At 54.4% G+C, this 21561-nt stretch overlaps 3 protein-coding genes across 7 annotated transcripts; 1 reads left to right on the forward strand and 2 right to left on the reverse strand.

Annotated features, from left to right (window-relative positions):
• Positions 1-3: 3 nt before the first annotated feature.
• NEURL2 (neuralized E3 ubiquitin protein ligase 2) lies at positions 4-3561 on the reverse strand. Its single transcript, XM_003411746.4, has 2 exons — positions 2204-3561; positions 4-1452 (listed from the first exon to the last, which is right to left on the reverse strand). The coding sequence occupies exons 1-2, from the start codon at positions 2943-2945 to the stop codon at positions 1337-1339; spliced, it is 858 nt and encodes a 285-aa protein (XP_003411794.2). The 5' UTR covers positions 2946-3561; the 3' UTR covers positions 4-1336.
• Positions 3223-9908, forward strand: CTSA (cathepsin A). Of its 2 annotated transcripts, XM_064276147.1 has the most exons (15): positions 3223-3352; positions 3557-3738; positions 3907-4018; positions 4276-4326; positions 4412-4498; positions 4731-4886; positions 5226-5317; positions 5910-5994; positions 6564-6655; positions 6737-6815; positions 6906-7045; positions 8020-8095; positions 8775-8864; positions 9069-9173; positions 9453-9908. In XM_064276147.1, exons 2-15 carry the CDS (start codon positions 3557-3559, stop codon positions 9534-9536), a joined length of 1431 nt encoding a protein of 476 aa, XP_064132217.1. In that variant the 5' UTR covers positions 3223-3352; the 3' UTR covers positions 9537-9908. The 2 variants fall into 2 exon arrangements, with proteins under 2 accessions (XP_064132217.1, XP_023406061.1); XM_023550293.2 differs by lacking the exon at positions 3223-3352 and having other exon boundaries at positions 3364-3738.
• PLTP (phospholipid transfer protein) lies at positions 9702-21044 on the reverse strand. Of its 4 annotated transcripts, XM_003411584.4 has the most exons (16): positions 19893-21038; positions 19163-19273; positions 18975-19074; positions 18102-18230; positions 17704-17859; positions 16687-16750; positions 16529-16592; positions 15570-15661; positions 13805-13981; positions 13659-13718; positions 12345-12509; positions 12186-12253; positions 10855-10897; positions 10686-10749; positions 10528-10604; positions 9702-10164 (listed from the first exon to the last, which is right to left on the reverse strand). In XM_003411584.4, the coding sequence occupies exons 2-16, from the start codon at positions 19260-19262 to the stop codon at positions 10072-10074; spliced, it is 1452 nt and encodes a 483-aa protein (XP_003411632.3). In that variant the 5' UTR covers positions 19263-19273; positions 19893-21038; the 3' UTR covers positions 9702-10071. The 4 variants fall into 4 exon arrangements, with proteins under 4 accessions (XP_003411632.3, XP_064132214.1, XP_064132216.1 ...); XM_064276144.1 differs by having other exon boundaries at positions 9702-10604; positions 19893-21044; XM_064276146.1 differs by lacking the exon at positions 19893-21038 and having other exon boundaries at positions 19163-19293.
• Between the last annotated feature and the right edge of the window lie 517 nt (positions 21045-21561).

Genomic DNA, 21561 nt, shown 5'->3' on the forward strand with positions numbered 1-21561 from the left:
CCTCTTGTCCTACCCTCTCGACCCTTCTAGAACCTCACCTCACAGTCCCTCCCCTTTACACCTGGAACCTACCTCACAACACTGACTTGTTCATTCTAGAGCCCCTCTATGACAATGGGATGGGGTTAAAAGAGCACTGTGCCAGGAAGTGCGTGTTCTAGTTTCTTGCCCTTACCTTGGGCAAGTCACCCGGACATCCTCACCTGTAAAGTGTGGGTGGTAACTCTGCCTACTACCTCACCAGGAGTTGTGAGGAATAAATGAGATTGTTGGTATGGAAGCAAATGAGCAGAGATAAAATAAAGGAGTCTAGTGCTTTGTGCCCTGTAGTATGAGACAAGGAGCACTCTGCATTTCTGCATTCATTCATTTGCTGTGTGATCTGGGGCAAATACACTCCCATCTCTGGGCCTCAGTTTCCCACCTGCAAAATTCAATAGTTTGTCTAGGGCACTGTTCTCAGCCTGGGCTGCACATTAAAATCTCTTGGGAAGTTTTTAAAAATCCTGGTGCCCAGCCTCATCCCAGACCAGTGAAGTCAGAATCCGAGGGTCAGAGCCAGGCTGAAGACCTCTGTTCTAGGGAAATGCTTTTCTACCCTGGCTGTACATTAGAAATTCCAGAGGAGCTTTAAAAAAAAAAAAAACCTCCGGGCCTAATTCCCCAATAGAGCCCCGGTGCCCGGTGGCACAATGGTTAAGCATCTGGCTGCTAACCAAAAGGCTGGCAGTTCGAATTCAACAGCCACTCCTTGGAAACCCTATGGGGCAGTTCTCCTCTGCCCTATAGGGTTACTATGAGTCACAGCCAACTTGACAGCAATGGGTTTGGTTTGGTTTGAATCCTGCAACAAACTGGACAAGAACCTCTGGAAATAGGGCCCAGGGCATTAGCACTCTTAAGTATCCCAGTGACTCTAGTTAGTAGCCAGGCTAAGAACCACTGGGCTCCAAAAATAAATAAATAAACCCGTTGCTGTTGAGTTGATTCTGACTCATTGTGTCCCCATAGGACGGAGAAGAACTGCCCCATAGGGTTTCCAAGGGGCAGCTGGTAGATTCAAACTGCCAACCTTTTGGTTAGCAGCCAAACATTTAACCACCATGCCACCAGGGCTCCCACTATCCTCTATGACCTTTAAAATGCTCTCTCTTGCTCTGACCTGCTGACCAGCAGTGATCCTAAAGGAAATACCCCTCAGTGGCTGCAGGGGCAAAGAGACTGTGTTTATTTCTGGCCCTGGCTGGCAGCCACATCACCGGCTGCAGACAAGCCGCAGCTCTGGGGCCAGCACGTGCTCTGTGGCCCTGAGCCTGGTGACTGTACTTGCAGGCCTTCACTCGTACTTGCAGAAATCCTTCAGTCCTTTGGGCAGATGGAGCCCATCGATGGCCAGCCGGTGCACCACACTCCTCTGGATCACCAGGCGGCACAGAGTCTGCAGGGATGGCACTGGGAAGAGAAGGGAAACAGAACTGGAGGGTGGGTCTGATGCTGAGCCCCAGAAGATCTAAATGTTGGCCTCTACTTTGCTGTTAACTTGGACAAGTCCCTCTGCTCTCTGGGTCCAGCCTACTTCCTGGGCTGTTAACATGGCTGAGATAAGCACCTTTCTCTGCGAACTCTCATGGTGCTGCAGCAGGTTTCTATCACAACACTCAGTGCCCCGTCTGCTTCTCAGCCGAGCAGCTTCCAGGGGTCGTGTCTGGTTGGCCCCAGCTTCCAGCACCCTCCCCACACAGAGTACCTTCAAGTTCACTGAATTCATGCACTGAGATCAGAGGTATAAATTAAGGGCTTCACAGGACTGCAGTGCACCAGACCTCAGGATTAAGAAGTCTCAGTCTGGGATCTGTGAATTCTTTAAACTGGTCTACCCAAATCTATGAGTATTTTTGTAATAAGAGAGCACACAATTCTCAAAGAGGCCCAGGATCTGAAATCCGCTTAGAACCCCTGCCATAGGTTAATACAGAAAATATTGCCACAGCCAGAAGGGAACTTGCAGGGCATACTGTCAATCGCAGCCAAGACAGTCAACTGTGGTCCGAGATGACAAGCAGAGAAGGAATTTGAAGCCAGGTTCTACGACTTCTAAATTAGTGTTGGATCAAGGCCCAGCTAGCTGGCTAGGGAGTCCTAGCAGGATCCTGCCCCCACAGCGGGCCTGGAGGGGTCACTGCCCAGGGGGCAGGATACCTACAGCCATATTCCAGCTGGACCAGGCGCACGCTCTTGGTGGAGGCGAACACGTCCACCACTGCGTAGAGGGGCTGGGTAGCTGGCAGCCCCCGGGCGCTAGGGCCCATGTCCTCGCCATTAATGATGATGTGCATGTCGGCCGTGCCGTCCCGGCGCGGGCAGAAAAGGACACCCAGGCGGCTGCGGCGCGCGGTCGGAGGCAAAACGTTTAGCTCGTAGAGCTGGTCTAGTAGGTGACTGTAGAGCCCTGGCCGGCTGCGGCCCACCAGGCGGTCCCGGGGAATGCGAAACTGCTCAATGCAGAGATAGGGTTCCTGCAGGAGGGCCGAGGGTCGGCTGGGGAACACGACCTCCACCTCCGGGTGACCCTCGGGGGGCACTCGGTTGTGGTGGCGCGTGATGGCGAAGACCCAGGTGTGGCCGAGGCTGACCAGGTCGGGCAGCGAGAACTCGGGCACTACAGGCAGGCTGGCGGGGTCCAGCGCAGTCAGGCCGAGGCGCAGATGCCCGCACCAGCCCAGCTCCTTCTCCTCAATCTCGACCAGGAACACCTGGCCCGGGGCCAGCGGCTCGCGACTAAAGCACACGCCGTGAGCGAAGCTCTCCACGCGAGTGGCCCGCGTCCCGGAGGGGTCCAAGCGGATGTGGGCACCGTGCACCCGGTGGAAGCGGGTAGGAGCGGGCTCGGGGCGCCCGGGTCCCCAGGGGGCACCCAACTCCACGGCGTCGGAGGCAGAAGCCATCTCCCAGGCAGGAGCCGCGCCGGCATACGCCGGGGGCTATTTTGGGTGACGGGCTCAGCTGGTGACCGCGGGGGCACCATGTAAGGTATTTCCCCCCTGACTCCCGTCCCCCGGGCTCTGCCTGGGGGTCCTAGCGCCGCTGGCCCGGCCATCCAGCCTAGAATGGGGCCCCCAGAAGGCTGGGGTGCTGTCCACACCCGGCTCTATGCATCTCCCAGGATACAACCCGCGAAGCCTATCGACCCTGACCGGGCATGGACCGCCTCCACCACCGACCCCCAGGCCAGAGGAGACCAAAGGAGGGCCCATGAAGGCTGTCATGTGACACCCGAGTTCACGTGACTCGGAGTACACATGACTACCAGTCGCCGGCCGCTTCTTGGAGCATAAAGACGTGGGGAGCAGAGGTGAGGGGAGTCCGGAGGCTGAAAGGGATCCCCGAGTCGCCTCTCCGTGCGCGGCGAAGGAGGCTGAGCGGATGGGAAGCTGGGTCTGGGAACAAGGCTTCCGTCGCCAAGGCGCCGCCAGCTCCTCCGCAGGGCGGCTGCACGGAAGCGCGTAGTAGCAAACAGGGCAAGGAAACTGTAGGCTCCTGCTTCTTCTTCCCTCAGATGTTCAGAGCCGCGCTATTGCTGCCGTCGCTACTGCTGCTGTTCCTGTCCTGGGCGCCCCGAAGCAAGGCAGCTCCCCAGCAGGACGAGATCCAGCGCCTCCCCGGGCTGGCCAAGCAGCCGAGTTTCCGCCAATACTCCGGCTACCTCCGCGGCTCCGGTTCCAAGCACCTGCATTACTGGTCAGCTACCCTACCTCCCGGGGGGGTTTGGGGGACACTGAGATGTCCTACCAAGGGAGATGACGGGTCGGGGGCGGTTCTGAAGACCTCTGAAAGCGCCTAGGAGCAGAGAGGGAGCTCAAAGGGGCCTCTCCACCTGCAGTGACCTTGCCTTGACCCCCATCCCAGGTTCGTGGAGGCCCAGAAGGATCCCAAGAGCAGCCCTGTGGTACTGTGGCTCAACGGAGGTCCAGGCTGCAGCTCCCTCGATGGGTTCCTCACAGAGCATGGGCCCTTCCTGGTGAGTGTAAAGCAGCCCCCCTCCTCCAGTAACCCAGGAAAGGAAACAGTGGGGGCAGTTCTCAAAGGAAAAGGCTAAGGAAGAGAGCACAAAAGACTTTGTGATTTTCCCTTCTTTCTGAGCCTCCATCTTCATCTGTACAATTGGTTTGGCCACTCAGGGTTTCTGCCCTCATATAAAGTGCCTACCTAGCATAGCGCCCCTTCCGTTGCCTAGTTGCCCTTGGTACTTAACTCGGCCATCTCTTTCCTCCTCAGATCCAGCCAGATGGTGTTACCCTGGAGTACAACCCATATTCTTGGAACCTGGTACAGCTGGACCTGTGGGATGGGAGTGTCTGGGGAACTGGATGGGGTGGGGAACATCTCCAGCTGGTTTCCTCCTCTCCTTTAGATTGCCAACATGTTGTATCTCGAGTCGCCAGCCGGGGTGGGCTTCTCCTACTCTGACGACAAGTATTATGTGACCAACGACACTGAAGTGAGTCTGGCAGCCTCCAGCTGCCCCAGCCTTCTTGGCTTTCTAAGATGGCACCGCAGGGGGAGAACACGTGGCTTTGGAGTCCATTGCTGGCTCTGCCACAAACTATGTGGTGTGGTTTTGGCCAAGTCACTTCCTCTTGCACAAACAGGGTGGGTTGATCTCGTTATCTCTGATGTCCTCTCCAGCTCAAATATCAGTTTTCTGATTCCCTCTATCTTGCCTTCCTCAGGTCGCCCAGAGCAATTATGAGGCCCTTAAAGATTTTTTCTGCCTCTTTCCGGAGTACAAGGACAGCGAGCTTTTCCTGACAGGAGAGAGCTATGCTGGTGTCTACATCCCCACCCTGGCCATGTTGGTCATGCAGGACCCCAGCATGAACCTGCAGGTTGGGGGCAGCTGTGGGAGGGGAGGGAGGCAGCAGTGGTCATAGCCTTGCTATTAGCAAGGTCAGAAAGGCCAAACCCCTCCCCCATCCAACCCAGTCTCTGTCATAACATCCCTGCCACTAGCTGACCTGCCTCTGCTTGCATGCCTCCCACGACAGGAAGCTCACTACTACCTGTAAGGCCCAAAATTCTGTTCTTTATATTGAGTGATCTCACCCACTCCGACAAACCACCGTGTGTTTCAGCTTCCAGATTGCTGAAGGTCTGAGTGTAGGTCAAGGGAGGCTCCTCCTCCTCCTCACCCTCTCAATGAGCTGAACACCTTGGGTGTTTCACAGGGGCTGGCTGTGGGCAATGGACTCTCCTCCTATGAGCAGAATGACAACTCCCTGGTTTATTTCGCCTACTACCATGGTCTCCTGGGGAACAGGTATGGGAGAAGGGCAGTTGGGCAATCTCCAGGGTGGGGCCGGTCATGAGCTATCAGATCTGACCCTGAAACACGTGATAGCCCAGGACCTTGCCCTGGTTTATGAGCAGGAGGTGGGGGCTGGGGTTGCTGGAAGGGCTTGGTGCTGAAAGGCCAATGAATAGAGATCAGAAGGGACTAAGGAGAACTGAAGGTGCCCTAGTGGTGCAGTGGTTAAAGCACTCGATTGCGAACCAAAAGGTCAGCTGTTTGAACCCACCAGCTGGTCAGAGGAGAAAGATGTGGCAATCTGCTTCCATAAAAATTTACAGCCTTGGAAACCCTGGGGGGGTAGTTCTACTCTGTTCCATACAGTCACTACAAGACAGAATCGACTGCGCAGCAGCTGGTTTAGTTTTGATTTGGAAGGAGGGCTAGCTGCATGGCCCAGGGGCAGCTCCTTGGGAGCTAAGTTTGGTCACCTACATACCACACCCTGTGATGTATTTCTAGTCACCGGGGATCAGGTCCTGATTGGGGTTGGACGGAGGAGCTGGGATGTTCACCTCTGCCCAGTGGGGGCCTAAGCACTTTTCACTCTGGTCTCTGACAGGCTCTGGACTTCCATCCAGACCCACTGCTGCTCTCAAAACAAGTGTAACTTCTATGACAACAAAGATCCAGAATGTGTCACCCAGGTGATGTTCTGCATCAGCCCTGCTACCCCTCATCCTCGGCATGGGGTCCCATCTCACCCTTGAGGACTCCTTGTGCCCATCCCCATTGCTTTCCTGTCCTGCATCTTTCAGCCGTCCCGTGCTCTCTGGGATGCATGCTGTTTGTGTGTTCCCACCAGCAGCAGTAGCTATGACTTTTTGGGGGGAAATCCTATAACCCCTGTGAGGGGGAAAGGACTTCACATTTCCCAGACATCTGCCACGTGCTAAACTGTATCCATATAGACTATGCATAATCTTCAGGACTCTTCTTCAAGGAAGATTGCACTGTCCAGTTTTCCAGATGAGGAAACCGAGGCTAAGAATGTTGAAGTCACTTCAAGTTCCAGTGCTAGGAAGTAGTGGGGCTGGGTTTTGGACTTAGGGCTGGCAGATTCCTTCCACGGAGCCTCAGTTGTCCTACCTGTGAAAAAAGTGGAGGAAGGGGAATGACAATAGAATACAAGAGAGTTGAGTCTTGGGGACAATTTGGTGAGGTCGTGGAGAGGCCAGGGATCTGGAAAGTGTGGCAGCTCCGTGTGTCATTGCAGCTTAATGAAGTGTCTCACATCGTGGCGCAGTCCGGCCTCAACATCTACAACCTCTACGCCCCCTGTGCCGGGGGAGTGCCTGGTCACGTCAGGTAGGACCTGCCCTGTGGCCCTTGGGCCCACCCCAGCCGTATCTGGAAGCGCAGGCCCTCATGCCCCCACCTCCCCGGCAGATACGAGAAGAACACCATGGTGGTCCAGGATTTGGGGAACATCTTCACTCGCCTGCCACTCAAGCGGATGTGGCATCAGGTGCGCGAGGGCACAGGCTTCCTGCTGCAGCAGGGTGAGGGGCGGGCTGGGGCAGGGGAGCAAAGGCTCTGACCCTGTTTGTGCCCACAGGCACTGCTGCGCTCTGGAGACAAGGTGCGCCTGGACCCCCCTTGCACCAACACCACAGCCCTGTCCACTTACCTCAATAACCCTTACGTGCGGGAGGCCCTGCACATTCCTGAGCAGCTACCCCACTGGGACGTGTGCAAGTGAGACTCTGGGGCCCTGCTGGCCTGGGGGTGGAGGGCTGGTGGGGCTCATAGGCATCAGAAAAATTCCAGGGATCCTCTGGCTAGTGTTTGGGCTTTCAGGGTACGACAATTAGTCGTTGTACAGAATGTTGAACATCCCAGACCCCTGACTCGATATTCAGCCAGTTTGTTCTGAAACGACCACGTTAGTTATGAAAACCTTGATTACTTCTGTAGTACTGGAAACTCTGGTGGTGTAGTAGTAAAGTGCTACAGCTGCTAACCAAAAGGTCAGCAGTTCGAATCTACCAGGCGCTCCTTGGAAACTCTATGGGGCAGTTCTATTCTGACCTATAGGGTTCCTATGTGTCGGAATCAATGGCAACGGGTATGGTTTTTTTGGTCTGTAGTATTTGGTAGGCAACGTCCCAAGCACCCCCCCCCAAGCTCCCCCGTCAGCGCCCTCCCCAGGTGCCCAGATTGAGCCAGCAAGGGGTGATACCTGGTATAACGGGGCCACTGTAATTGGTCAGTGCCTATATACTTGCAGGCCCCTAGGCACCAAATACCAGTCGCTTCCCCAGTTATGGAGCCCTGGTGGCGCAGTGGTTAAGAGCTCGGCTGCTAGCCAAGAGATTGGTGGTTCAAATCCACCAGCTGCCCATTGGAAACCCTATGGGGCAGTTTTACTCTATCCTATATAGGATCACTACGAGTCAAAATTGACTGGACAGCAACGGGTTTGGTTTGGCATCGGGTCTGCGGTTATTGTGACAACCAGAAAGTGTCCCTATGCATTTCTAAATGGGGGTGCGTTGAGGATTGCTGAACTCCAGCCCCCATCCTGGAGAGGTGAAATGCCCAAGAAGGACACTGAAACCCAGCTGCCTGCCTCTGAGGCTGGAGCTTGCGATGGGAGAGGACATTCAGTTGGTTGGCTTTTTTTTCCTGCTACCTGTTTTTCCTGGGGCCCTGCCGTGTGCTCCCGGCAGCTTCCTGGTGAATTTGCAGTACCGCCGCATCTACCAAACCATGAACCCCCAGTACCTCAAGCTACTCAGCTCACAGGTGAGCAGGATAGCACAGCTGGGTCCACCGGCAGCCGCAGGGTTCTGGAGCAGCAGGGCAAGGCAGGGGCCCCTTCACAGCTCCCCTCGGAAAGCTGGGGATGCTCAGACCTCAGGAGGGGAAGTCACTTGCCCGAGGTCCTGCAGTTGGTAGTGTCGGGATTTGAACTCAGTCTGTTCCCTGATGCTCTGCTGGAGCAGCCTGAGGGGTCTGCATCAGCTAGGGGGTCTTCAAGTGAGGAGAGCCAATCGCCTTGTGTTACACATGGGCAAACGGAGGTCTAGGGTGGGCGAGGGCCTTGTCCAAGGTCACCTTGGAGGTGCTGGCAGAGCCAGGTTAGACTCAGGGCCTGTACAGCACAGTGGTTAAGAGCACAGGCTCTGGAGTCAGATTTCCTGGGCACAAGTCCCTTTCCTAGCCATGTGACCCTGGGCAAGCTTCTTAACTATCTTGAGCCTCATTTTGACCATCTGTAAAATGGGGACAAAATACGTAAAGCATCTAATACTATGTTAGACGTGTAGTAAACGGTCAGAAAAGCATGAGAATTTCCTGGTTCATGCCATTTAGCTGGGTCCCTTGAATCCCCAGGTCGGGTGGGAGGGAAGGACTTTAACTGGGGAAGCCATAGGGCCTGGGCTTGTTCTAGAACCCCATTTGTCCCCCTGTCCTGCTCCAGAAGTACCGGATCCTGATATACAACGGAGACGTGGACATGGCCTGCAATTTCATGGGGGATGAGTGGTTTGTGGATTCCCTAAACCAGAAGGTAAGGCAGGGATTTCTGGTCCTGGGGGAAAGCTGGGGTTTGGGGTTGTGGGTCGGGGACCTGGGTGTGGCTGGTTGCTTGGCTCCAGCCAACAGAGGGCAAACCTGGAGAGCAGTTCCAGCCCCTGAGGCCTCGCGTGCAGCCATGAGCAGGGAAGATGGGCCTGCCGCAGGCTGATAAGTTTTCCTGGGGTGGGGGGGATAGATGGAGGTGCAGCGGCGGCCCTGGTTAGTGGGCTATGGGGAGAGCGGGGAGCAGATTGCTGGCTTCGTGAAGGAGTTCTCCCACATCGCCTTTCTCACCGTCAAGGTAGGACCTGGCCTGGCTGGGCCAGCTGGGGAGAGAGGGCAGGGGCAGAGTCCTCCCTGTCCTTCCTTCCAGCCTCCTTCCCTTCTGGGGCTTCCCTTTGGCCTCTGTAAGGACAAGTTTTTTCAGAGGGGTGGTGAGGATAGGGGGGCTTGAGTACAGGGGTCTGGGGAAGGGCTGGGGGAGGAGAAGTTCACTGGTTAGAGGGATCCAGTGGGATGAAGGCAGCAGATGGGGGAGGGATGGTGGGGGTCAGAACCTCCACACCACTTTGCTCCTCAGGGCGCTGGACACATGGTTCCCACCGACAAGCCCCAGGCTGCCTTCACCATGTTCTCCCGCTTCCTGAACAAGAAGCCATACTGATGACCTCAGGGACCAGCCCCAATGCCTGATCCAGCCCTCCCATCCCCACCCCTAGGAGGGAAGGCCTCCTTTACCCACAGGCCCCTGTGGGGCAGGCCCCTGTCTCCAGCACCCGCCCTCCTTCCCAGGCCCTGAGCATCCCAGAGGGGCACGGAGACAACCTGGGGTGGTTAACACTTTATTCCCACAGTAGACCCTGACTGGGGAGGGGGGTGCTGCCTCCCTTTCCTGCTTAACAGATGCCTTCTAATGCACTGATCCCACCCCAGGAACCCAGCTGAGCTCAGGAAGGCCCTGGGGGGGGGGGGGTGTGGACGGACTGTAATTGATGAATTGACTGTGATTATGGAATTAAATTGGGACAGCTTAAAACTTTGTCTTCTCCAAGGCACCAGGGGTTAAAGGGGCTACTACAGGCTGTGCGGGGGGCGGGGAGAGGAAGGGATGAGAGGGACCGGAGTCCTGAATGTCAGCTCCCAGGGTAAGGTCAGAGGGCTCAAGCAGTTGCTGTAGAAGATGGAGGGCCACTGGATGCCTAGGGGTCCCTGGCTTCAGCAGGCCGGTATTTCTCAATCACCTCGCGCAGCCCCTTGGCAAAGTGGAGGTCAGCCCCAATGGTGAGGAAGCCCTGTACAGCAAGGCAGAGGGGGGGTCTCAGTCTAGTAGGAGAGTGGAGCAGCACAGCAGTGTGTGAATGGTGCTGAAACAGAGGCTGAGGGATCACAGCCTGTAGGGGTCGCAGAGGGCTTCCTGGAGGAGGAGACCACTTAGCTAAGACCTGAATGATCAGTAGGAGCTGGGGGTGGAGTCAGGGAAGATTGTTCCAAGGAGACGGCATCATGGCTTGTGCAAAGGACTGGAGGTGGCTGGTGTAGGATTAAAATGAGAGGGGGCAACCGAGAAGGGAGGGCTCTGGTCCTGGAAGGCAAGGGCACTGGGGAGCTAGAGAGGGTGGGGCAGCTCTCCTCTCCTTCCCCTTGCCCCTACTCACCGCATGGTTCGTCACCACCTCACGCACAAAGTTGATGCCCTCAGGCAGGGGGATCTGCACCCCACGCAAGGTCCGCTCTGTGGGTGGGGGCAGTGGGCTAAGCCTGGGCCTACGCAGCCCAGCTCCCCTTCCTCCCTCTTACTCACACCCAACCGTACCGTTGATTATCGGCATTACCCCAACCTGCAGCATGGCCTTCAGGGGGTCCTGCAAAGGAATCAGCTGGGAAGGAAGAAGGATGTAGTCAGGGCAGCGATTAGGGGGTTAGCTGGCCTTAGCTGGCCACCCCTGACCCGAGCCTTGGCCGCCCTACCATTCCCTACTCACTGCCAGTGACTCGAGTGCAGACTGGTTCGAATAGATTCGGAACCTGCAGGAGAGAAAGAAGTGCCCAGTAGGCAAGCGCCCCTTCCTCAGGTCACCCAGGCCCACCCACCACAGGCCCCTCAGTGTCAGTCTGGGATGTCCTACTATACACCTTTCCAGGCAGCTCTGCCACTTTTCAGGTGTGCATTATCCTTGGTGAGTCATTTCTTTCTTTGGACCTTCTTTTTTTTTCTTTTAGCTACCATTTATTTGTTGAGCACTTCCTATATGCCATTCTTCTGTTGATAGCTTTGTATGTGTTGTTTATCTTTACTTAACAAATTTTATGGTGCTTACTCTCTGCCAGGTACTAAGCATGTAAGCATGTTACAAAAATGAAAATATTAAATATTTTAAGGTATCAACTGCTTGAATCCTCATAACAGCCCTAAGAGGTAGGTGCTATTATGATCTGCACTTTACAGGTGAAGCAGATGAGGCCCAGAGAGGTTCAGTAATTTGCCAGAGGTCACATAGCTCATAAGTGGCAGAAGCTGCTCCTAGAACCTAGGCTCTTCACCGCTACCCTGCAGTATTTCATTTAATTCCCTAGAGAAGTGCTGCCCAATAGAACTTTCTGTGAAATGTTCTGTATCGGCACTATCCAATATGGTAGCCCCTTGGTGGTTTGAATCCACCCGGAGGCGCCTTGGAAGAAAGGCCTGGCGACCTACTTCTGAAAACTCAGCCATGGAAAACCCTACAGAGCACAGGTGTACTCAGACAACACACACGGGGTTGCCACGGGTCAGAGTTGAATTGATGGCAACTGATTTGATTTGGTTTTTAGCAACCTGTGGCTATTAAGCATTTGAAGTGTGGCTAGTGCAACTGAGGAACTATTAAGTTATAATAGTGGCTGGTGTTCATCATATTGGACACCACAGCCCTAGAAACTAGATGCTATTTATACATGTATTTAACAGATGAAGAAAATGAGGCTTAGAAAGATCATGTGACTTGCCTCAAGGTCACTAGGCTACTAAGTTGTGCTGAGGTTTCTGCCAAAATCCAAGTTCCCAGACACTAGCTGCATGGCTGCGGGATGTCATTTACCCTCACCGAGCCATCGCTCATCTCTCGATACCTGCACTGCCTACCTCTGGGGTTTTGAGAGAATGCTGAGAGGTAATGCTTTAATAAAGCACTGGGTATGCAATAACATAGAAAGGCCCAGCTCTCCAGTGACTGCATCTTAGTTCCATGGTTTTATTGGGCAGGTGTGACTATCTGAAGACATGGAGGCTCACTGAGGTCAAGGGCTCGCCCAGGGTCATCGGGCATCTGCATACTTGCGCAGATCCAGCTGTGTGCGCAGTGCCTTCCCCCGGAGTGTCATCTTGGCGCTGAGCCGGGCGTCCTGTAGCAAAGTGGGAGGGGTGTTACTGACTGGAAGGGTACACAGCCCACTTTTCCCTGACCCTCAGCAACCCCCACTCCAGCAGCCACACCATGGTCATGCTGGACAGCTGGACCTCAGGCTGGTTGGGCGGGACCAGGGCGATGGTGACAGTCGCAGTGATGGAGATGGTGGTGCCAGAGGGTTTGATGGTGCAGCGCGGCGGCGCTGTGACCCGGAGCTCCAGCTTCATCGGGGAGTCAATCACTGCTGGGCTCTGGGGACCAAGCAGGGAGGGCGAGTCACGTCCCAGATCTGTTCCCTCACGAGCCCTCCCGGGAGGAGGGGTGGTGCAGCCTCAGCCTTCTGGGAGCCCAGGCTCTGACAAATACAAAGCCTGGTCTGGCTTCCAGAACCCTCCCAGATCTGCCTGCAGCCCTGTGCCTTTGTCTGCGTTGTAGACCTAGGATATTGTCTCCTTCCTTCTCTTTTTGCATTCCTAAGTTCTCACCACTCAAGATTCATCTCCAGTCCAGATGCCTCAGGGACAGCCTCTTTGCATGAAATGTCAAAGCCAGCCGGTGGCTTTGTCCCCTTTTTTCTACACTGCTGTACTCTTTCTCCTAATGGCTAACACTGATGGAGTGCTTACCCTTCACCAGACATGATTCTAAACACTTCACATGTTACTCCTTTAAGCCTTACAATAACTCTGTGAGGCAGCTACAGTTATTATCCCTATTTCACAGAAGCTGAGACACAGAGAGATTAAGTCACTTGTTCAAGGTCATGTAATTATTAAGATGTGGAGCTGGGATTCCAATCCAGGCAGTACGGCAACAGAGTCCATGCTCTTAATCGCTTGGCATAGGTTTGATGATGATGATGATAGTAATAATAACAGCAACTAGTGTTTATTGAGTAATTACCCTGTACCAGGTGCTGTTCTAATTGCTTGACACGTATTGATTTAATCTTCGTTACAATTCTGCGGGATTGTGGCATGTAGGGGAGAAAGTCAGTGTGACCTAGGATCACACAGTCTCAAATTCTGGCTCCATCATTTTCTGCATTGAACGATAACTATTTCTTTTTAAATGTTTAACTCCCATCCCCCTCGCTACACAAGGGAAAATAAGCCAAAAGAATAAGTAGTCATTTAAGCCTGGGTTTACTGCAAAGCCTGGGTTCTCACTGCTGCTCTGTGAGGGAGACAGGACAGGAAGTAGCGTTCTGTCTAAACAGACTTCGGAAACAGCTCAGTGGTGAGGAGGAAACTTGGCCATGGGCAAGAGGCCAGGTCTTCTGTTTACTCCTTAGCTACTGCTGGGGCCAGAGCCTCAGCACCCTCACTGGTCCCCTCATCTGGGATCTAGGTGGTGTGCCCCCCACTCTGGCCATGTCCCTACCTCCCGCCAGTGCTCACCAGCAGGACGATGCTCCCAAAGTAGGTGGCCCGCAGCAGCATATCCAGATCGTGGGGCACCTGGACAGGGAATGGAGGTGAGACAGGGTCATCAGGAGCTGTCACTGGCCCTCTCTTGCCCACCCCCCGTATGGACCCTGGTATACCTTGTCCCCCACCAGCGACAGCTGCAGAGCCCCTGCCTGGAAGTAGCTCTCCATGGCAGAGTCAAAGAAGAACTCCGAGAAGGCCACGTATACCATCCGCTCCTCCTCCTGCAGCTGGGGCTCCACTGCCTGGTTGGGCAGGCTCCAGTTCCTCTCGGCCAAAGGGAAGAAGGCCCCCTGGGGTTGGAGGTCAGGGTCAAGGCAGACTGGCTCAGCACACAGCCTGACAGTAGGTGTCTCCCAGCCCTGTCCCAGGCGCTATGGGGAGTAGCAGGGGGCTGGACCCAGGTGCTGCCCTTGAGGGATCTGCAAGTACATCTCTTAAAAGGCATCAAAACAAGGGCAGCTGCGGTGCTGCAAGGGAGCAATTCCATCCCACTGGCGGGGGGATCAGAACAGATTTCACGGAAGAGATGGCACTTGAGTGGATCTTGAAAGCTGAATAGCAATAATAATAATAGCTACTGTTTGTTGTTGTTAGCTTCCACGGAGTCGGCCCTGACTCATAGTGACTCCATGCACAACAGAACAAAACGCTGCCCAGTCCTGCGCCATCCTCACGATTGGTTATGGACTGGACTATTGTGATCCATAGGGTTTTCACAGGCTGATTTTTAGAAGTAGATCTCCAGGCCTTTCTTCCTAGCCTGTCTTAGTCTGGAAGCTCTGCTGAAGCCTGTTGAGCATCATAGCTACATACAAGGCTCCACCGACAGATGGGTGGAGGCTGCGCGCCAGGGGGACTGGCCGGGAATGGAACCTGGGTCTCCCACATGGAAGGCAAGAATTCTACCGCTGAACCACCGCTGCCCTGGTAGCTACTGTTTACATAGTAATTATGTGCCAGGTGCTATTTAATCCCTTCATATAGATTAGTTCCATTAATCCATATAAACAACTCTGTGAGGTATGTTTTCTTATTGTATTATTTGCAGTTACATATTAGGAAACAAAGGAACCCTGGTGGCATAATGGTTAAGCACTCGGCTGCTAACTGAAAGGTTGGTAATTCAAACTCACCCAGCAGCACCGAGGGAAAAAGACCTGGCAATCTACTTCCATAAAGATTACAGCCTAGAAAAACCCTATGGGGCAGTTCTACTCTCTCTCATGGGGTCACTGTGAGTCAGAATTGACTCGATGGCACCTAATAACAACAACAACATTAGGAAACAGGCACAGAAAGGTTAAGCCAAAATTTGAACTTCAGCATTCTGGCTCCAGAATCTGTGCTCTGAAACTCTGCTACATTCCATTGGGAGAAGCTAAGGATGATGGTTATGAGCAAAACTGGCCACGTGCTAGTTGTGTGACCTTGGGCAAGTAACTTCACCTCTCTGAGCAGGTCTCACATCCCTAAAATGCGTATAAGGTTAGTACCTGACTCAGGGTTGTAAAGAGATGAGATTATGAGCATAGAGCTTTATGTCCAACTCCTTCAGGAGGAGTAGGGAAAGGTCGTGGGAGCAGCATGAGCAAAGGCCCTGAGGTCAGAAGCAAGGAGCATATCTGGGGAAAAGAGGAGGTGCAGAGAAACAGGATAAAATTAAAGAGGTTGGGCCAGATACGATTAAGAAGGCTGGAATGCCAGACACAGGAGGTTGAACCTAATTCTCTAGGCAGCAGGGAGCCATGGCATTCTAATGGAATGGCCTCATCATAGCCCGTGCTTTAGGAAGATAAAACCATCAATTTAGAGAAGGAGGAGGAAAGAAGGATCTGGTTAGGAAGTCAGCAGTCACAACACACCAGCCTGGCAGCTTACCCGGAATTCCAAGTCCAGGTTGCTGACAGAGGCCACAGGATCCTTCAAGAGGGAGTAGTCAATGCCAACGAGCTCGTCCACAGAACTGCGCACTGACGGAAAGGCTCAAGTCATTCAAAGCTGTGTGATGTTGAGCAAGATGCTTAGCCTCTCTGGGCCTCAGTTCCTCATCCACAAAATGATGATAATAGAACTTTCCTCACAGGTTTCCTCACTTAGTGCCTGGTGTGTAGTAAGTGCTCAATAAGGTTAGCTGCCGTTATTATCATTACTATTACCCACTCCACTGCCGCCGAGTCTATTCCAACTCATAGCAACCCTATAGGACAGAGTAGAACTGCCCCATAGAGTTTCCAAGGAGTGCCTGGTGGATTTGAACTGCCGACCTCTTGGTTAGCAGCTGTAGCACTTAACCACTACGCCACCAGGGTTTCCATCACTACTATTAGTACAGAGGTTTCATCAAACCACTAAGAGCAAAGTGGGCAGGCATTCCTGTTTCTCCTCTTTGGTCTCCCCTGCCTCTCCTTCCTGTCCCTGTGTGTGGAGTACCATGGGACAAGCTGTCTGTCCCACAGGCAGAGGACATGGCTTAGAAGAAAGGAATTCACGTTATCTGGCCACCTATTAAGTGCCAGGCCACGAACACATTGGGCCCCCAGTGGTCGGCAAGGACATATTGAGATGTCCTCAATACATTAATCATCACAGCAACCCCATGAGGGAGGCATTACCAGCCAAGTGAGGAAACGAAGGCTCAGAGAGTAGGGAATACTTACCCAAGTCCACAGAGGAAGTCGGCAGCGGAGCCCAAATGTGAACCCAGGACTGTTTGACATAAGGGCTCGAAAGGGGCCCACTCTGAGGCACTGCGTGACAGCTGGATCCCAGCCTCTTCCCCATCCCCACTCCAGCTCAGGGCCCGACCTAGAGCTTTTAGTCCCGCAGCACCAACTCACCAGGCAGGGTCCGCAGGAGGGAGTTGAGCAGCACCATCCCAGCGTGGTGGAACACCGGGCAGATCTGGGAGGTGGGGCTAGAATCAGGGCCTTCTAGGTGAGGCCACGCCCATCCCTGCTGCACCCTCCCCCCCCCCCCCCCCCGCCACTGCACACACCTGCTGGTTGAGGAGGAAGCGCATCCCTGGGGTGATGAATGTGGACAGGAAGTCATATACCTTCCTGTGGGGATACAAGAGGCCAGGTGAACCCAGACCCTGTCCCTACCCCAGGAGGAATCATAGTGACTAGAGATGTGGCAGTGGTGGTAGGGATGCCTCTGCTTTGACCTGAATTACCAGCTCCTTTTTTCATGGAGGTTTTCCAGGACCCAGGCCCAAGTCTCTCCAAGGTCTGATTTTCTTACCCCCACCCCCTTCCAGCCAAATGAATCTACCACAGTTCCCCAAGCCTGCCCTGAGCATCCTACCTCCAGGTGTTTACTGATGCCCTCCCGTCCACCTTCAATGCTTCCTGCCCTGTCCCAGATCAGATGCTTCCTCCTCCAGGCAGCCTCCCCAGATCACCCTCCTCTGAACCCCCAGAGTCCTGACTTGGTTCCTCTCTCAAGGCCCTGATGACAAATGTCCCTCCAGTGAAGCACTGAGCTCCTTCTGGAATCCTCAGGGCCTGGCAAATACTTTGCTGAATAAATAAAAAACTGGCATCAGGTGACAAATCCACCATCTTCCAGAACCAGCACAAGGTCCCCTTCTCAGCTCATCTTCCAGAATTATGTTACTATTTTTGCTATTATTAAGAGCTGCCCAGTTATTAAGAAGCCACTACATGTCCAACTGTGCACACGCTAATCCTCACAATTACTCTAAGTGGTTAGCACTTACAGAAGTGTTTATTATACACCAGGTACAGCACTAAATATTTCTACATATATTAACTCAAATATGCTCACAGCAATCTTATAAAACGGGTTCTATTATCATCCCCATTTTACAGATGAGGAAATCGAGGCACAGAGCTTCAGTGACTTGCCCAAGGTCACACAGGCAGGAAGTGGTAGAGTCAGGGCTTGGACCCAGTTGGTCTGACTCCCAAGTCTGTGCACTTCATATTGCACTAGGCACATGGCCTATGGGGCTCCAAGGGGGTGCGCTGGGGTTGGAGATGGGGCTTACTTGAAGGTTCCCCCGAAGGCTGCGTGTATTCTGGAAATAGAGGCCTGGCAGGAGATGTTGGACACCTTGATCTGGCCAGTAGGGTCTCGGGAGAGCTGCAGAGCTGTGTGGATGGACATGCCCTCCGCCGAGGCATTGATGTAGCCCCCATCATAGCTGCCAATGAGGGGTTAATGCTCACCCCAGCTGGGAGCTTAACTGGGTCTTCACTCCCCCGCCCCCGTCTCCACCCCCATACATTATGATAATTCATTTAATAAGGCTTCACTTCACAGCCTACCAGACACCCTACCAAACCCTCCTATCAGTCCTTATGCACAGAAGAATTTGAGATTCAGAAAGGCTAAGCACCCCCAGCCCTCCCAGCCCAGCCCCTCCCTGAGGCTCTGGATCCTCACAAGAACCAGTAGAGCAGCTGTCTCCGGAAGCGCAGCCCCAAGGAGGCATTGGTGATTTGTAATATCAGTTCCTGCTCCGGGTGGAAATGGAGTTCAGAGGAGGTCAGCTGCAGCTCTGTGACCTTCACCCTGTTGGGGACCCTTAGAGTCAAACCCAGGGCGGGGGCCCCTCAAAGGGCCTGGAGACCAGGGCCTGCTCACATCCCCCTGGGCCAAGAAGAGGGGACCGGCCCAACGATGGGAAATTCATTCCCTCTTCTTCTAGTCCAAGCCTGGGAAGCAGGGTTTGGGTGGCTCAGAGATTAGCTTGTCCTGACACAGGCGCTAAAGGCGAGCTTCACCCCCATCTCTTAGAAGTCTTGTTGCTTGCACCCGCTTCCCTCCCACATCCTGGGGTTGCTTGACCTGGTCTTTTAACTGGCTCCTTGGACTTCACCTCCACCATCTAAACTCCGCCCCATCTCCAAATGACCTGTTCCCCACTCCATCCTAAACCAAAGCTGGGGTCTTTACTTAGGAGCTGGATCCCCCTCCATCCCCAGCCCGGGTGCCCTAGACTCCACTCTCATCCATTGGCCAAGTTTCTTGATTCCGCCTCTCAGTTCTTTGGCTACGCCTCAATATCATTGGTCGTACTTTACTCTTCTTGGCCTCACCTACACTTTCTAGGCCACGTCCACCTGCTTGGCCCCGACTAAATTGGCTGGCTTGGCCCCATGCTGTTTCTTACGCCCTGCCTCATCCATTGGTCTCGCCCCCATTCCACTCATCTGTCCGGTCTTCCGAGACCATGTGCTTATTTCATAAGCCCCGCCCCCATGTCGCCTAGGCCCCGCCTTCACGCCCGAGGCCCCGCCCCGGCCCCCTACTCACTCGGAGATGTTGTAATAGAAGTGGACTTGGCTGCCCCGCAGGTCCGGAATGGTGATGGTCTCCAGCTCTTGCTCCAGAAAGCGCAGCCCCTCCTGCTTCACTGAGGCAGCAGCGAGACCCTTAGCGCCGGCGCCCACTGCTGGGACGACCCCACCGCAGCCCGCCGCCGCTCGCCCTCGCGCCCTTACCCAACTCCAGCGCCTTGGAGGTGATGCGAATTTTGCAACCCGGGAGCTCCGCGTAAGAGCTTGCCAGCAGCGCTAGGAAGAGCGCCCCGAATAGGGCCATGACGAGCGGGCCTGGGGTGGGGGGGTCGCGGGGGTCATCCGGGCCGCTAAAGCCCACTCCTCGGGCGTCCCATCAGGAGAAGGGGCTGGCCCGGACCGATACGCTGGAGATAGCTCTTCGGGGAACTTGCAACCAATAATATTGCCTCCATTTGGCAGATGGGGAAACTGAGGCTCAGAGAGGCGAAGCGACTTGCACCCAGGCTCCCCGAGGATTCGAGGCCGGGGGAGGGGTGTCCTCGGCTCTCTCGCGCAACCGCCGCGTGACAGGTTTGGACCTCGGGGGGATCAGCCCCCCCTCGATTGCCTCCCTTTTCCTTAGCGGAGGGCGGGCGCGGGCTTGCCTGTTGCTACAGCAACGGTTGCACGCGCATTCCTAGGGGGCAGCTAGCGGTCTCCCGGGTCCCGCGCCGGGTCCCCCTCCGGGGGAGTGGAGGAGGCGGCCCCCAGCACACGGGCTCCTGGGTCGCCTGGCTCCCCCAGGCCCTAAACCCTGCCCTGCACGATCCTGCCCGGTGCCCCCCATCTCAGCCCCCTCCTCCATCGGTTCTCCTCCCCACCCTGGGTTCAGTAGACTATGCGGTTCGCCGAGGGTCTGGGGTAGGGAGGACAGGGACGCGCCTCAACTCACGCAGCGGGGGAGCTGGGGGTGGCGCGGTCACGTGGGCGTCCGGCAGCGCTGGGATCCGGACGGCGGGGTCTGGCCGGCAGCGCGGTTCCAGCGCCTTTATAAAGCCAGACCTCCCCGACCCCCCCTTCTTTCTCTCCTTCTCCCCTCCTCCCTCGGGGGCTGGGAGGGGACTGGGCGGGACGCTGGCAGCCAGGAGGGTGGAAAGGGCTGTACGGAGCGGGCCCGTGATAAACCTTGCCGCTGTAGAGACAATTGAGGCGTCCGAGGAGGACAAGAGAGAGGGAGGTGCAGGAGCCGCCGCCCCGCCCCAACAACCCCTGCTTCTCGGGGCCTTAGTTCAAATCTCAGTTACCCACGTCTTCCTGCCTGGTCTTGGGCAAGTCCCTTCCCTTTGGGCACTGAGCCTCAGTTTCCTCATCAAACAAAATGGGTGTAATAATAGGAACTGCCTCTAAGGCCTTGACTGCAGCTCAGGGCAAAGCACCAAGTCCATCCCCAAGGCATGTTTTTTTCTTTCCTTCCACCCACAATCGCTTCAAGGCCTCTCCTTGTCGGTCTTCTCTAGCTGGGCCCCCAGCTGTCCCTATGTTGCTACCTTAAGGGCCCAGAAGCCTGTCCCACTTGAATCCAAGTATGTGCTGCAACCCATAAGGTGAGGACACTGCGCAGGAACCTGAGTCACCTCCAGAGGGAGGATTGGTGTTTTCCCAGACCCCTGGATTTTTTTGTGTGTGTGTGTACCGTTGAAGCTAGGTGCTTGCACAGTGCCCTCCATCTACCGCCTACAGTATTCCCAGCTCCCAGGACAGGGCACAGAGTAGGTTTTTTATTGTCAAATGGATGAAAGGAGAAAGGAGAAGCAATAATGGTCAATGCTCATTGAACATGTATCGGGCACTAAGCTCTTATCTTTCCTGATGCTGAAACTGAAAACCCTTTCCTGGGAACTCCCTCAGTCTCAGGCAAACCGGGACAGCGGATCATCCTAGATCTAGCTGAACTCATTTAACCCTCTTAAACTAAAAACCAAACCCGTTACCACTGAGTCAATTCTGACTCATAGCCACCCTACAGGACAGGGTAGAACTGCCTCATAGGATTTCCAAGGCTGTAAATTTTGGGAAGCAGATCGCCACATTTTTCTGCTGCAGAGGGTTTTAATCACTGCGGCAACCACCAGGGCTCCTTACCCTTCTTAACAACCTGTGGGGGGAAAAAACCCAAACCTGTTGCCTGTGGAGTTGATTTCCACTCACAGCGACACTAGAGCGACCCTGTGAGGTCAGTACAATTATGAACTGCCTTTAGTAGAACACTAGAGTTAAAGAGGAGCCTGGTGGTGCAGTGGTTAAGAGCCTGGCTCCTTAGGTCAGCAGTTCAAATCCACCAGCCGCTCTTTGAAAACCCTATGGGACAGTTCTGCTCTGTCCTATAGAGTCACTATGAGTTAGAATCGACTCGATGGCAACAGGTATAACGATAATCCTGTCAAGGATTTCCCTCTTGGGAAACCCATAGACTGTTCATGGAAGAGTGAGAGGTGAGTTTTTATAGCCCGATAGCTAAATGCTTAGATTCTTGTGTTTGAAAGACCAGGGTTCAAATCCCTGAGCACCAATTCTTAGGAATATGACCTTGGATAGCTTACTTAAGTACTCTGAGCTTTAAT

The sequence above is a fragment of the Loxodonta africana genome, chromosome 24 (assembly GCF_030014295.1).
Source record: "Loxodonta africana isolate mLoxAfr1 chromosome 24, mLoxAfr1.hap2, whole genome shotgun sequence".
In the NCBI taxonomy this organism is placed as follows: Eukaryota; Metazoa; Chordata; class Mammalia; order Proboscidea; family Elephantidae; genus Loxodonta; species Loxodonta africana.

Bases quoted from the DNA above. Each gene is read 5' to 3' on its own strand.
- PLTP (XM_064276144.1), bottom strand. From the start codon at position 19,262: ATGGCCCTATTCGGGGCGCTCTTCCTAGCGCTGCTGGCAAGCTCTTAC. The intron at 15,662-16,528 runs GTGAGTTGGTGC...CCTTTCCGTCAG, and splicing joins CCTCCTGCGGACCCTGCCTG to TGCGCAGTTCTGTGGACGAG. The intron at 12,254-12,344 runs GTGTGGCTGCTG...ACTTTGCTACAG, and splicing joins AGCTGTCCAGCATGACCATG to GACGCCCGGCTCAGCGCCAA.
- CTSA (XM_064276147.1), top strand. From the start codon at position 3,557: ATGTTCAGAGCCGCGCTATTGCTGCCGTCGCTACTGCTGCTGTTCCTG. The intron at 4,499-4,730 runs GTGAGTCTGGCA...TGCCTTCCTCAG, and splicing joins ATGTGACCAACGACACTGAA to GTCGCCCAGAGCAATTATGA. The intron at 4,887-5,225 runs GTTGGGGGCAGC...GGTGTTTCACAG, and splicing joins ACCCCAGCATGAACCTGCAG to GGGCTGGCTGTGGGCAATGG.
- NEURL2 (XM_003411746.4), bottom strand. From the start codon at position 2,945: ATGGCTTCTGCCTCCGACGCCGTGGAGTTGGGTGCCCCCTGGGGACCC. The intron at 1,453-2,203 runs GTAGGTATCCTG...TTCTCTTCCCAG, and splicing joins GGTCCAGCTGGAATATGGCT to TGCCATCCCTGCAGACTCTG.